This window comes from Pleuronectes platessa, chromosome 5, assembly GCF_947347685.1.
Source record: "Pleuronectes platessa chromosome 5, fPlePla1.1, whole genome shotgun sequence".
In the NCBI taxonomy this organism is placed as follows: domain Eukaryota; kingdom Metazoa; phylum Chordata; class Actinopteri; order Pleuronectiformes; family Pleuronectidae; genus Pleuronectes; species Pleuronectes platessa.
In genome coordinates, this window is record NC_070630.1 from 16,772,206 (window position 1) to 16,786,074 (window position 13,869).

Here is a 13,869-nt window from a genome sequence, read left to right on the forward strand (position 1 = left end):
GCGGCTGCACGGATGCTGCGCTGCACCAGTCATTGTTGTTGTCTCTGGATTTTCTTCGGGGGGGAGATATCTCCTTGGAGAGATGCAGGGTCCGTCTTAAACTGAGCATGCGATATGTGGAGTCTGTATGCATATGGACAAAGTAGGGACGAGGGTAATCGACGACCGGAGACGTTGCAAGGTGAAGTGATCTCAGGTCAGAGCTTGTTTTGGAGGGAGTTTTGTCTGTCACACCTCGTCTGATGTCGCTGCAGCAGGTTCAAGTCCTGTCGGTGCCTCCTGACAACACTGATTAGACATGTTTTACTGAGGCAGAGGGAGAACAACAGCATGTTTTACATTGACTTACACTTGTTGGATATCTGCTACATTGGCTCTGTCATTGGCTTTCAGAGGGATCTGGATGCCCTTGGTTTGATCAAGGTCATTTATTATGTTGTGTGTTTTGTTGAGTCTTGTTTAGCTCCATAGCTGACTGACAGAAATATAAAATCCAATTACCTGCTGCAGTCAGGATATGCAACAGGAGATCCGTCACTGTAGAGCTGGAAGATAAAACAGTAATTAAAAAAAAAAGCAATATAATAAAGTTCAATATGTCTATTTTAATGCATTGTCCACAGTGAGGAGGTATAACGCACAATTGACCGACGTCACATTTGTACAGTGTTTTGCTGTTTATCAAGCGTTTATCATTGTCTGCTCAGTCGATTTTAAAACCACAACCTTCACTCATGAGCAAAAATCTGTCTTTAAACTTAAAATAAATAATAATGTGACATTTATCGTGATAATTATCGATATTTACTGATACAAATATCTTCATTTTGATATGATTTTCGGCTGTATCCACCAACTCTGTTACTATGAGGAAGACTATAGAATATAGTACAGATCTTTATGTGAATGTTGGTGTCTCATATAGTCATCATGATGTTCTTTCCTCTGAGGAACAGTTCCTAATGGCACTGAGATATTTAAAAAAGTCAATAATTAGGCATGTTAAAAATAAACATACCGAACTGTGTGGTTTTCTTGAGCTCAGGTGCATAAAATAGTGTGTCTGACACACATGGGAAAACAAGGCACATGGAGAAACACTGTCACACGCCCACTCAGCAAAAACCTTCCCAAAATATGGCTGCTTCTTTAAATGGTCATAAGAAAAAGCATGATGACCTATTTTAGTTGCCAGCAAGTAATGATGATATTGTGTTGCAACTATTTGCATATGTTTCCCCTAAAAATTCAAGTCCACAAGCTTTGTGCTGTAACATAGATGTGTACAGTCTGACTCCATACATTATTTGTCATGGTGCGTTTTCGTCAAGGGATGCTTTCCCCTCCCCTTATCCAACCAATCAAAATATTCAGTAGGTAGAGTATATATTAGATATAGACTCCAGTCTTAGCAGCCGTCAATGATGATATATATCTTCATTTGTGTAGCACCAATTAACTAATTTAAACCAAATTACTGAAAAAATACTCTTAACTCCTTTAAACGACAGAAACCAATCTCGCGAAAAAATCTATTTGACGTGTACCTTCTAATTTGGGCTGTGTCCCATCCACTAACCTGAAGGAGGCCGGATTAATGAACTATACTGCAACCAGCCACCAGGGGACAATCAAGCCACTTTGGCTTTACTGTTAGGGCCATCGTAATGCAGTCTGTGTTACAAACACAAATATCTGTGTCATGCAGAACAAGAGAGAGGAAATACGTTTTTTTCGCGTGAGGGATTCCTTTTCTTTTATTAATAAATTGTAATTGTTTAGTGTGTTTAACGAGCAGTAAATTAAATGCTTTCTCAACCCATAAAACAGATTGTCAGCACTAATGAAAGTCATATAACTAATGTAAAACAGACAGGAGGGTAGAGTGTTTGTCTCTGCCCGTGTTGTGTGCTTATACCTCTGTGCACAAGTTGAATTGAAAGGTTTTAAAATGCCCCTGTGCGTAGTTTGGATAGAACTAGAGATATAACTGTCTAATGGTGTGTGCGATGATGTTTGTTTAGGGAATGAGGATTTGAGTTTCTTTTTCTTTCCCATCTACAGTTAAGCCCACGCAATGCAATAGAGACTCAGAGGGGGGAGTGTGACAGAGACACAGTGTGCTTTTGACTGAAGCTGATTTCAGAGATGGTCTGAAATCGGCACAATTTTCTTGTATTTTCTGGGCTGTATGCGAGAACGCAAAGTTGCAGAGTCAAATGCTCTGGAATTTCCCTGCCAGCCCCCTAATGTCTGTAAAATGTCAGAGTAAGCCCATTTCTGGAAAATTAACAGCGAGCATGTGATGAAGACGTTTCTAAAGCACAATGGATGCAAAACTGCGGGAACAGATGTATCCTATGAAAAAGAGGTGCCATAGACATAGATGACAACAACAAAGATGTCAACTTGTAAAGATATTTCAGAGCATTTGGTGATAGATGCAGTCGCAGGTGTTGATGTGCTGTAAACAAAAACACTTTGCTTTCTGCAGCTGAATTTATACATCCTGCCTCTTGCATGCTTCCCCCAGACGCCGCCCATCGCCTGAATGCTCTGGCAATTTTCCTGAGGGCGTCCGACTGTTCTTCGTAGGTGAAAGGCAAACTTCAGAAAGTTTCAGTTTTCAGACGTCTTTGTGAAACTGTAAAGGTGACCTGCAGTAATTGAGCTGCAGCAAGTAAAGACCGGCTGCAGGACTAAGTCCACAGAATCAGTTGTTGTTGTTGTCGTTGTCATGAACGCTCTGTTTTCGTGATAAACAACGCTACTTACTTTGAGTCCTAGTCGCCGCTATTACAGAGTGCTGTTGCCTGTTAATTAGGCTTTAATTAATATTGACCGTATCATGAGGCCATATTGCACCAAGTCTGACACTGCACTTCCTCAGGCCCTTAACAATACAAATAGTAAGATGAATGGTTCCCAAGATATGCGAGCCACATACAGACACAGATTTCTGGAATTAGTCGATGGATGTATCTCTGCCCATATTAAGGAGTGAGTGAGTGAGGAGAGTTTGAAAAGGATATTTGAATCTTTACTTGAGGTTGTGAACAGATAAATAGAGAGAGGGAGGAAGAGACAGAAGAGCATCAGCGACACAGTTGGATTTGTTCAGTCTTGCTGCAGCAGTCGGTCCTGTTACCATCCTGACACTGTCATGTTAATTACCTTCAGTCAGACTCTGTGTCCCCTGATGCTTCTTTTTATCGCACTCTCCTCCTTTTTTCTTTAATCTCCCTCTCTGTCTCCGTTTCTCTTCCACTATACGCTCCCTTTATACACTCCCCATTTCTTTCTCTCCCCTCTCATGTCCGCCTTTTTTCTATTCCTATCTCCATCCTCTCACCCTCTGTCCCTTGATCCAACGAGCCATGTCCCATCCCCTTCCTCCATTTCTAGACTTTCACCACACCCCACCTTCACCTTTTTCTCTTCCGTTCTCTCGGTCTTCCCCCTCCCCCCAGCCGACTAACCAGCGACCTCACTGTCACAACCTTGATCCTGTTTTGCATTGGCAGTTGATGCCATCCTCTACCGTCTAAATTGTCCTAGCTCCCCTGCTGTTTACTATCAATTACCTGTCTCCATTGCCGTAAAGTAAAAGTATTTGTGTAGCTCTGAGGTTAAGCAAATTTTAAAGCTCGCCCATTAATGCAAAGGGATAGCTACTTGAAAGTTTACTCCAGGGAGTTTGGTTGACATGGTATGTTTGGGTTATATCTTGTTGCCTGTACATTTGTTGGAATCATCTACTTAGTGGTTGACTTCTCACATTTTGCATAGGGGATATCTCACTGTTACTTAACCACTGTTTGCACTTCATTAAATACATGAATTCTGTAATTTATAACAACATGTTAAATGTAATTGTGGATGGATGTGAAGTGGTCTTAAGAGGCTTTCAGACGAGCAGTGACTCCTGCACACATTTTTCCGGAGGGCCTGTGGTCAGCTGCTCCACAGATTTTCCGGAAATTTTCCAGTCCGTCCCCTAGTCAAATATCCGGAAGATTTACAGAGAGCGAGCGAGGGTGTAGATTACGTTTATAACATGTGATGGACTCAAAGCTGGAAGAACAAATATGTCAGGAGGATAATTTGAACTATGATGATAGCGATGCAAGGAGCTCAATTTGGATAGAACACCCAAAAGTTTTAAACAGTTCTAGGGCACCCAGATTGCAACCTAACCCAAGTTCTGTGGAAATCTGTTCTTGCGTTCTTGCGTAAGGCTGCTGACAAACAAACAAACAAACCAACCATGAAACAAAGAGACAATGGTGAAAACATTCCATCATCATTATGGCTTTTCAACTGTAAAATGAATCATAAAGGACTTAAAAAAGAAATTAAAAAGAAAAATGGTTTTCTGTGACCTTGTTGGTGTCATGGTTTTCTACGAGTAGGTTCTGTATAAAACAAAAGATTCCTCCCTACAGCTTTGAGGTGTGATAGTTGTGGTTATTAATAATATTGTTACACAGTGGTGGCCGTGCTCAGTAACAGTGATTTAGAGCCGTTCCCCAGGAAGAAGAGGGCAAGGCCAGATGGCTGGCGTAGTGTTTGTAACACCTCCATACGTAAATGAATTACACTGATCTAGAGCCAGAAACTCGCTCATCCCATTAACCTTCCTCTAGAACAAACAATCACTGCTCAATATGTAAGTATAATGGCCATTATACTGATTTCATATGCAGCAGTTTGCTCCTATATGTTAATTAGGTGTAATAAGTATTGCTCAGTCCTGTGAGGAGGGAAAACACATAATTGATCGACCTGAGATTTGTCAAATGTTTAGCTGTTTATTAAAGGCTTGTCACTCTCGGCTCATAAAGAGTTTGAAACCACAACCGTCACTTAAGAGCAAAAAGTCTAATTATTGATATTGAGTGAAATTTGAAATTTTTGATCATATGGCTACCCTAGTTTCTACTGTTGTTTCTCTATGCAGTACACAATATTAACCTAATTTTGATGGGACTCACATGTTTCCATGTCAAAATTGGAGCTGATGAAAAAGTAGAAGTACATTTAGTCACAGTGCAATGCACGTGTCTAAAGAGTGTTATATTGAAGGTGTGTCAAGCTTAACGGGATAGTTCACCCAAAAATGAAAATCACTTATTATCTACTCGCCATTATGTTGATTGAGGGGTGGGTGAAGTTTTTGAGTCCATGAAACACTTCTGGAGTGACATGGGTAAAAAGCATTGGAGCAGAATACAATACAATTAAAGTAACTGGTGACCAAAGCTTCAGACGTAATAAAACAACAGAAAAAAAAAACATAACCTTCATACTGCCCGCTGGTGTCCATAAGCCCCACGCTATCTTCTCCACTTCTGCTGGACCTTTAGGCTGAAAACACAGTGTAAATGACGCCTTCACCCACCCCTCCATCGGCATAGAAGATAATGAGTGAGTTTTAATTTCTGGGTGAACTATCCCTTTAGGACAGAAGGATGTGTTTCCAGACAGAGCTTTTATAAAAGTAAACATAGCTCAAATTAATGAATTACTGTCTGTGTGGTTTGTAAAATCCAGCATCAGCAAAGATTTTCCAATTCTAACAGCGTCTTCTCTGCTCACAGGTTTATGTGATCATGTCTCTTTCACCTGTTCTTGTGGAGACTGCTTTCTAATTGGGGGGGTTATGTCAGCAAATGAGACTTAGCCCAGATTTTCTTTTGAATTTCCCAGGTTGCACTGCTGCACCTGTCTCAGCCATTGCAGTGATGGTGCCACCTTGAAAGCCGAAGGAAGGAAAGAAAAGTGAAGAGGAAGGAATATAACGATCAACCATTTCCCAAAACTTCCTCCGTGCCCGGAGCTCCTGCCATGGAGAGGATAAGTGTTTGTCGGACACGTAGTTCCCTGTGACGGCTCTGCACGATAAAACTGCTCTGAGATCTGCTGCTCCTTCTGTTAACCTTACGGGACCAAGATGACCCTTTGGCTACTGCTAGTTCTGTCCATTTGGGTTGGACCTGATCGAGCCGGCTCCGCCCATTCCAACGAACGGCGGGTTGTAGCACACATATCTGGCGACATCATCATCGGAGCCTTGTTCTCTGTCCATCACCAGCCTCCTGCTGACAAGGTAATTTATGTTTTTGTGCTTGTGAACATCTGCAGGATTGTTTTTGAGAGATATAATTATAGGCATTCAGTGTTTGTGACAGTACATTTTCTGATTCACTGACCTTCACGTGTCATCGCTCCCGGGTTTGAGAAAAGCTCTTTTAAAAATGTTGTTAGAGCTGAGACCGAAAATGTCTAAATTGATTAGGATCATTACTGGAGATAATTTTTGGTCCTAATGTTGCCCTGCTTATAGGAGCCTATTTTTAGTATGGGTACCTCTGTGAGTCCATGGACATCCAGGCTCCATTAGCTGACCCCACTGGCTTTTAAGCGTTTTTCCATCTCATTATGGATAATTGCAAACTGGAAGAAAATCTCTCTTTGAACATGAAAGCCACGTGAACATAAAAAACAGTTCTAGCCCATCAGTGATGCAAACCTGCATCAAAATCTTGATTTAAAAAATGTCTCTTAATCTTTGTGCCATTAACAGTACTGTCAGCATATAGACAACATTGTTACCTAAATGTTGTTGCAATTTTATTTTGTTTGATTCCATCTTGCCTGCACAGGTACACGAGCGCAAGTGTGGTGCAGTGCGAGAGCAGTATGGGATCCAGAGGGTGGAGGCCATGATGCACACGCTGGACCGCATCAACAGTGACCCGCACATCCTTCCCAACATCACCCTTGGCTGTGAGATCCGGGACTCGTGTTGGCACTCGGCCGTGGCTCTGGAGCAGAGCATCGAGTTCATACGGGATTCGCTTGTCTCCTCCGATGAGGCGGAGGAGTGGGGTGGAGGAGGCTCTTGGGAGGAGGAGGAGGAGGAGGAGGAGGAGGAGGAGGAGGAGGAGGAGGTGGGGCAGGTGGGGGAGCTGGGGGAGCTGGCGGAGGACCGACAATGAAGTGCGCCGACCCCTCTGCCACGCCGATGCGGGGGAAGAAGCCTATAGTGGGGCTGATTGGACCGGGGTCGAGCTCAGTGGCCATCCAGGTTCAGAACCTGCTACAGCTGTTCAACATACCACAGATTGCCTACTCCGCCACCAGTATGGACCTCAGTGACAAGGTGAGACCATGCACTTCAATCCAAATTACTACCAGTTACTGGCAGTGCAGGTGTAGGCAAATGCATATTTAAAGCTCATTTGTGCTGCCTTTAGGTATGAAAAGAGACACGTCTGTTTCAAATGATGTAACCTTTGCCATGGTTGTTAAGGCAAAGTAACATCGTATAGATACTTGTAGTCTCCCACCCACTCTAGAGCCCATTTTCCATTTGTCAAAAAAAACACTAACGGCCACAAACACTAGCTACCTACACTGCCACCCATGATTTTTGGTGGCACTGCATTGTCTTGGATGTCCGTATCCATAAGCTTTCAGAAGACCTGCACAAATACAGAATTAATGTATTGAGTATTCCCTTACCTTCTACATATATATACATAAAATGATGAGCATGAATGAGCCTTAAGGGAGTTCGTTAGAGAGAGATTGTATTGCTGCAACCTGAATTTAATTGTAACTATATAAAATGAGCCAGTGCTTCCCAGAAACAGATTTCTAATGAATGATATTATAGATCCTGACAACTCAACTTTTCATTGATTTTACTTCCATTGTCTCAGAGCCTTTATAAGTACTTTATGAGGGTGGTGCCTTCAGATGCCCAGCAGGCAAGAGCCATGGTGGACATTGTCAAGAGATACAACTGGAGCTACGTGTCTGCTATTCACACTGAAGGTACAGCTACCCACACAGTCTGTCTTTTGTACTTCTCTTCTCAGCTCAGACATGCCTGCGCCAACTCTCCTCTTGTTGTGTTGTTCTCTCTTCCTCTCTCTGTCTTGGTGCGATGGGCTCGGCTCCTCATATTCATTTTATTGATATCTTGTCCACCTGTTTTGTCTGCAGCAGCACTATATGTAGAAAGTCCTCGATTGCGCTCATAAGTCCAATTGTAAAAGAGAACTGTCGCGGCTTCACAAAAAAATGAACTTTTTGAGAAAAGCTTTTTCAGTGACAAGGACAAGAAGAAAGAGGGAGTTTAGGGAGAGGGGTATGTGCTGCACTGTAGCAGAGAGGGAGGTGCTTTCAAAAAGATGCGTTTTCAGCTCATGGAAGGATAGGAGATATAAAATAAATCACAGAAAATTCGGTTGAAACTAGCGGGATGCCAAGAAGTTGATGAGGTGGAAGTCCCATAAAACGGCAGAGAAGGTCAGCAGGTACCGGCTGGAGGACAGAGGAGCAAATGGGGAGAACAGGTGGTCATCACGGTGCCAGAAATAAGTGTCTGGGGTAAAGCAGACATTGTGCCACAGAGCAGTATCAAAGGAAGATGAAGCATTGTGTGTCATCATCCTTAAGTGTCTTATAACTCAAAACCATATGAGCCAGTATCTTTAGAATGATAGAGGCAGGGAAAAGCTGTATGAAGGTTTACTCACTCACTCGTTCACAGGTTGAGTCACTTGGTTTACTGGTGCCTCCGCAGTAAACAGTGTGACAGCCACAGGAAGTGGAGGACAATGCACTGCCTGTGCGTTTGTCTTGTTGAACCTGGTGTGTGATAAAGGGCGATAAACACACACACACACACACACACACGAACATGAACACCGCTAACACACTTGAACAGGAACACCTCCAACAAACACATGCCTTTGGCATTGCCTGAGGACAGCATTTGAATTGATGAAGTGTGTGAGAGGTGTTAGTGGTGTTCATGTATGTGTGTGTGCACTAGATGTTTGCTAATGAGTGTAGAGAATGAATTAGACGTGGGTGTATGATGAGGAAGAACAAACGTAATGTGATGCAGTTGTTGACTTCTAAGTTATGAAATGTGCCACACAAGTAAGGATACGTGTGCAGCATTTAAAATAATATTTTTTTTGAAAATGAGTAAAAAAAAAAACAGCAATTTAATTAAATGTAATAAATAAGTCTGATTAAGTCCTTTAAATTAAGAATAATATAGAATATTTGAGGCAATTGATTCAAATAGATTTAATCCTGTAAACACACTAAATCATGAGAGATTTGAAATAAAACAAACTAAACTCTGCTTACAACGGTTTTTCACATATGTATTAAACCATATTTGCAATCTGTCTACATATGTTTAGATGTTGATTTAAGGAAGAATTCCTCTGCATATCTCTAGCACTATAGTATCAGAAACAACCTTTTGTCTTCTGTATGACATTTACTTTTGCCTTCTCATGAGACTGACCTCCATATAACTAATATGTGTGTGTAGTTGGCCTTGCTGTTGTGCTGCTATTAATCTTAGCAGTAAGACAGGGAGGGTGTGTAAGTATAGGCATTAGTGTTTACGACAGTACTCGTCAGTGTGTGTACCTCTCTGTGTGTGTTTGTCAGGAAAGCATTGGTCTTTTTATTTGCTCAGACAGGTGTGTTTGACCTTGGAACTGGTCCCCAAGGTCGGCCGCTGCCTCCGACAACACAATCGCTCTCAGACACTTAGAGCCAGAGAGAGGGAGGGCGGGGGAGGAGGCGGCAGAAAGAAAGAATTTGGAAGGGATGGGAGGAAAGCGAGAGGAACAGAGAGAGAAAGAGAGGGAGTGATGAAGAGCAGAGGCAAAGGATAGAAAAGAGAGACAGAGAGAGTGAGGGGAAGGCAGGGAGGACTACGAAGCAGGAAGGGAGGAAATAAAGGGTTTATTGAGGCAAAATTAGGAAGAAAAAAATGGGTGCGAGGGACGTGTGAGGAAGAGAGAATGGGGAAAGCAATGATTGCAGTGCCAGAAAACCACAGAAGACTGAGTACAAGTCTGTGTATGTGTGTGTAGTGCTAGCGATAGATAAGAGTGTACAGGAGCTGCAGATTCGGAGAAAGATGGTCGAGGGGGCTTAAGTTTACAGCGACTCATTAATTCTCTGCATTAACATTTTGCATCTCGAGGCAAGAGATTATGGAAACTGATACTCAAGAAGCTGAATAATACATGTAATATCACAGAGTAATTACAGTGAAATAATGAAATAATATTTGAGGGGAGTATACCGTGAGTATTACTCTCTCATCGGGAGATTACATGCCCTCTGGGTTTGACAGTATCTCTTTCCAGTTGTGGCTGCAGTGCTGGAAATCGATGCACAGTCCAGTGCTCCTCTAGGGTTTGAGATGGACATGTACAAACTCAGTCACACAAAACAACAGGGTCATGCTGTCACACATGTTTTAATGGGAGCAGCTGGTTGTGAGATTACGTCAAAATCCAGTCCTCTAACATTAGATAATAGCAATGTTTGCAAACAAGAGAGAAACACAGTCTCAGTCAAGCTCATGACTGTGCTTTTTTTTTATGCCTCCCACAACAAGCGATTTGGGTTGTCTATCTGCCCGTCCCATTCTTGTGATCACGATATCTAATTTCTTCAAATTTGGACGAAAACGCCTGAGAAAACTAACCTTATTAGAGTTTGGTGGTCAAAGGTCATGGTCGGTGTAACCGGACAATACACGTTTTTGCCTTTGAATGCAATATCTTGGTTCCCCAAGGTCAATAGGTCAAGGTGATCTCATAAAACACATATTTTGCATTGTGAATGAAATATCTCAAGAACACCAATGTACTCACACATGAACTGATTCATGTTTGAGTACATTGGTGTTCCAAGGTCAATGGTCAAGCTGGTCTGATATGCTTGTTAATATATTTGGAACAGCCATAGGAAATGTAATCACATCTGGTACAAACATTAAAGCCTTTATGCAAATGTGTGCAAATGCAAATGATAATTTATGATGGACTTCCTACTCATACAGCTGATATCTATGGGATTTATCAGCCATAGGGGTAATAGTGTTATTCCAACACATTGATGTCTGTGCTCCAGCAGGCAGAGGAGAAGCAGTCTTATAGATCATAGAATAAACTCTTTGTAGAGCCCCTCAGGGAGACTGGCCTGAGTTAACAGTGCTGCTCTGTTTCACCAGGCGCTGTAAAGGGAGAAGATGGAGCTGTCCATCGCTCCACATCAGCATTTTCCTCTCTAATCCCCTCCCCCCTCCCACATCATCAACTTCAAATGTTGCTTGCATGTATTATGATGATCATCCTCCTCTATCTTGTGTCCCTTCTCTCTTTCGTCGCCTCCCTCTATCATTTCTGTCTGTGTCCCTCAGTTTAGTTCACTTCAGCTCATTGGTTTTATTGACATGAAATTTGACATGTGGCACCAACATAAACGGATCAATCTGTCAATAAATCAAGATGTCAACCTTTTCTCACTCTCATTTCTCTCTTTTGTTTGTGTTGGCTGTTTGGATCCTGACACCACTGATTCTCTCCCTCATCCATTATCTGTTTCATCTCTTTCTTTTCCCATCATCCCTCTTTTTATTTCATCACCCCCCTCTCTCTCTTTCTCTAACCTGACAATCTCTCTGCTTATTTAACTGTGGTAGCGAGATTGAGGAAGATGAAAGTGGGATGTGTTGGGAGGGTTAGTGCGGAGAGAGGAATACTGAATGAGGGAGAGGAGGATGACAGAAATTGGCGTCATCTCTGGCAGTGTTGCATCAGGGTGAAGATTCATTAAGAGGGTTCGTGGGCCGGTGTCTGGTGGAGCTCCATTAAACCAGAGCTCTTCTGTGGTTTAATGGGTCTGGGTCACAGGACTTCATCGAGATCAAACTGGCACAGGCTCAGTTTTCAGAAGTCATGTTCCAGGAATCAGTTTATTGACTTTTGTTAAGGTAGATAGGGGGTGCCATAGTAAAACAGGCTGGTACCATTTGGCAGTATGTGCAGTGCCATTGTTTGTTATATAATTTACTCTGCAAAGGATTTATATTTGTGAGTTTGATTGGGTGTGTATGGCAGCATTTCAAAGAGTGGAACATTTCCTTTAATCATACCACTCAGCTGTGGACTGAATTGGATTTTAAATTCTAAACATTAAAGTCATGGGAAATGTCGGGACTCTCGGTGCACTAGAGCTGTCACGTTTTCCAAATATCAAGCTTGAACAAATTTAACATGACATGAAAGAAGTGTACGTGCAGTCAAACAAGGTTGACCACTTGCCGGTGCTCGGCTCGGTCTGTGGTGCACAATCACACATATGCAAATGCAAAGGGAACAGAGGGTTCACCAAAGTTGAGCTCTACGCTTTTCAAAAGGAACCAAATGTTCCTCCATGCTCACACAGATTGGCAGTGAACGGGAAGTGAAGGTTCTGAACTGATACTTTGTGTAATGTATGTGTGAGAGGGCCCTCTGGCTGCTCCATGGTACAAAGTCGATAAACAGCCTTACCTTTGTTCAGGTAGAGTGCTTTTACTTTGAAATGGGTTCGGGAAGTGTTGGAAATACGTTCGTGACCTAGACATGACCTGCAAAATATATCGTAGAGTTGAGAAGCTAAATATTGAATTATTGAACAGATGCTGTTAATATAAAATGATATTTTTATATAATATATTTATGCAAATAGATTCAGCCTTTAACAGAAATAGCCAAAAATAATAAATATGACCCTCCTAAGTGTTTTTTTAGAAGATATCAGGGTGGTAGATCTCGGCTTACCTTTGGAATTAAAATGTGTTCTTGGGCTCGAAAAGGTTGGTGACCACTGGTGTATAACATAGGACACTTCCACACCGATGCATTGGTGTTTTGAATGTCTGAATATTTGATTGTTTGAAGTTCAGAAAGTACGATTTCTGGGCACAAACATGATTTTTTTTTTTTGATTCAGAGTTTCCCCAGTATAGAATAAAAGCACAGCACAAGTGGAGCTCGGGGGGGAACTACGCTTGCGGAGAGAACCATGGTTATGGCCATAAAACTGCAAATAAGCATTATGTCTGTAGCCTGGGGCTAATTTCACTGCAAAAGTTGGAGAAGATAGGCACGGACGTATAATAAGAAAATATGAAAACGTATCCAACTGCTGATTATTTAAAAGACAGAGTCTAAAAGTCCTACTGTTAAGTGACCCCTTAAGGTATTTCAGTTTAAAAATACTCAATTAATGGTTTGAACTGAACTACTAACGGACATTAGAGTCCTGCGGTATGGCTTCCAGGGATAGAAATGAGAAAATGTAGCGATATACCAAAACCTCCAGGAGAAAGAATTACACACAATAAGTGACAGAGAGAAGGAGGATATCGTTATCCCAAGGGAGACAGATGGACAAGGAGGAGGCTGGGACTCCTGCAGGATGAAGATATAGATAAAAAAAACTTCTGGAATGAGCCATCTGCAGTCAGGGGGAGAGTGAGAGGTCTCAGGACGGCTGATGGTCCTCTACAGAAAGCCTGAGTGAAAAGACAGGGCAGGAAGGAAAAAATAGGGAATGGGAGTCGGAGACAACCTTGACCATAGACTGTATATAAAGACACATGAAAAAACAGCTGCCCAAAAGGGAGGCAGCTAAAGGGATTTCCACCTAGGGGCTGCCTGCACTACAGTTCACAGATATTGCCTCCTCCATGTTAGTGGATATGACATGGGCCTTAATAAAAAGTAAAATACTTCCTCTCAAAGATGAAGATAAATGTTATGGCATTTTACAGCTGAGAGTGACTCCTAATTAATTGAACATAATTAGTCAGTGTGATAACTCACTATTGCGCGGACTCTGGCTTCAAATTTGCAGGTTGAGTTGAGGGGACTGTATCTTACAAAGGTCAAATATCTGTGACATGAATGAGTGAAATTAATTCCATGAAAGCTGTAACAGGCCAGGCTTTGAGCCCTGGGGTACTCCATATTTCAAATCCCCAAT

General features: G+C 42.1%; 1 protein-coding gene across 1 annotated transcript in view; it reads left to right on the forward strand.

The window, feature by feature from the left end:
• Positions 1 to 5,953: 5,953 nt before the first annotated feature.
• grm5b (glutamate receptor, metabotropic 5b) overlaps positions 5,954 to 13,869 on the forward strand; it is a 51,672-nt gene continuing 43,756 nt past the window's right edge. The window contains exons 1-4 of the mRNA XM_053423024.1: positions 5,954 to 6,109; positions 6,666 to 6,908; positions 6,971 to 7,165; positions 7,728 to 7,842. Coding sequence (XP_053278999.1) covers positions 5,954 to 6,109; positions 6,666 to 6,908; positions 6,971 to 7,165; positions 7,728 to 7,842 — 709 coding nt within the window. The remainder of the gene's footprint in view (positions 6,110 to 6,665; positions 6,909 to 6,970; positions 7,166 to 7,727; positions 7,843 to 13,869) is intronic.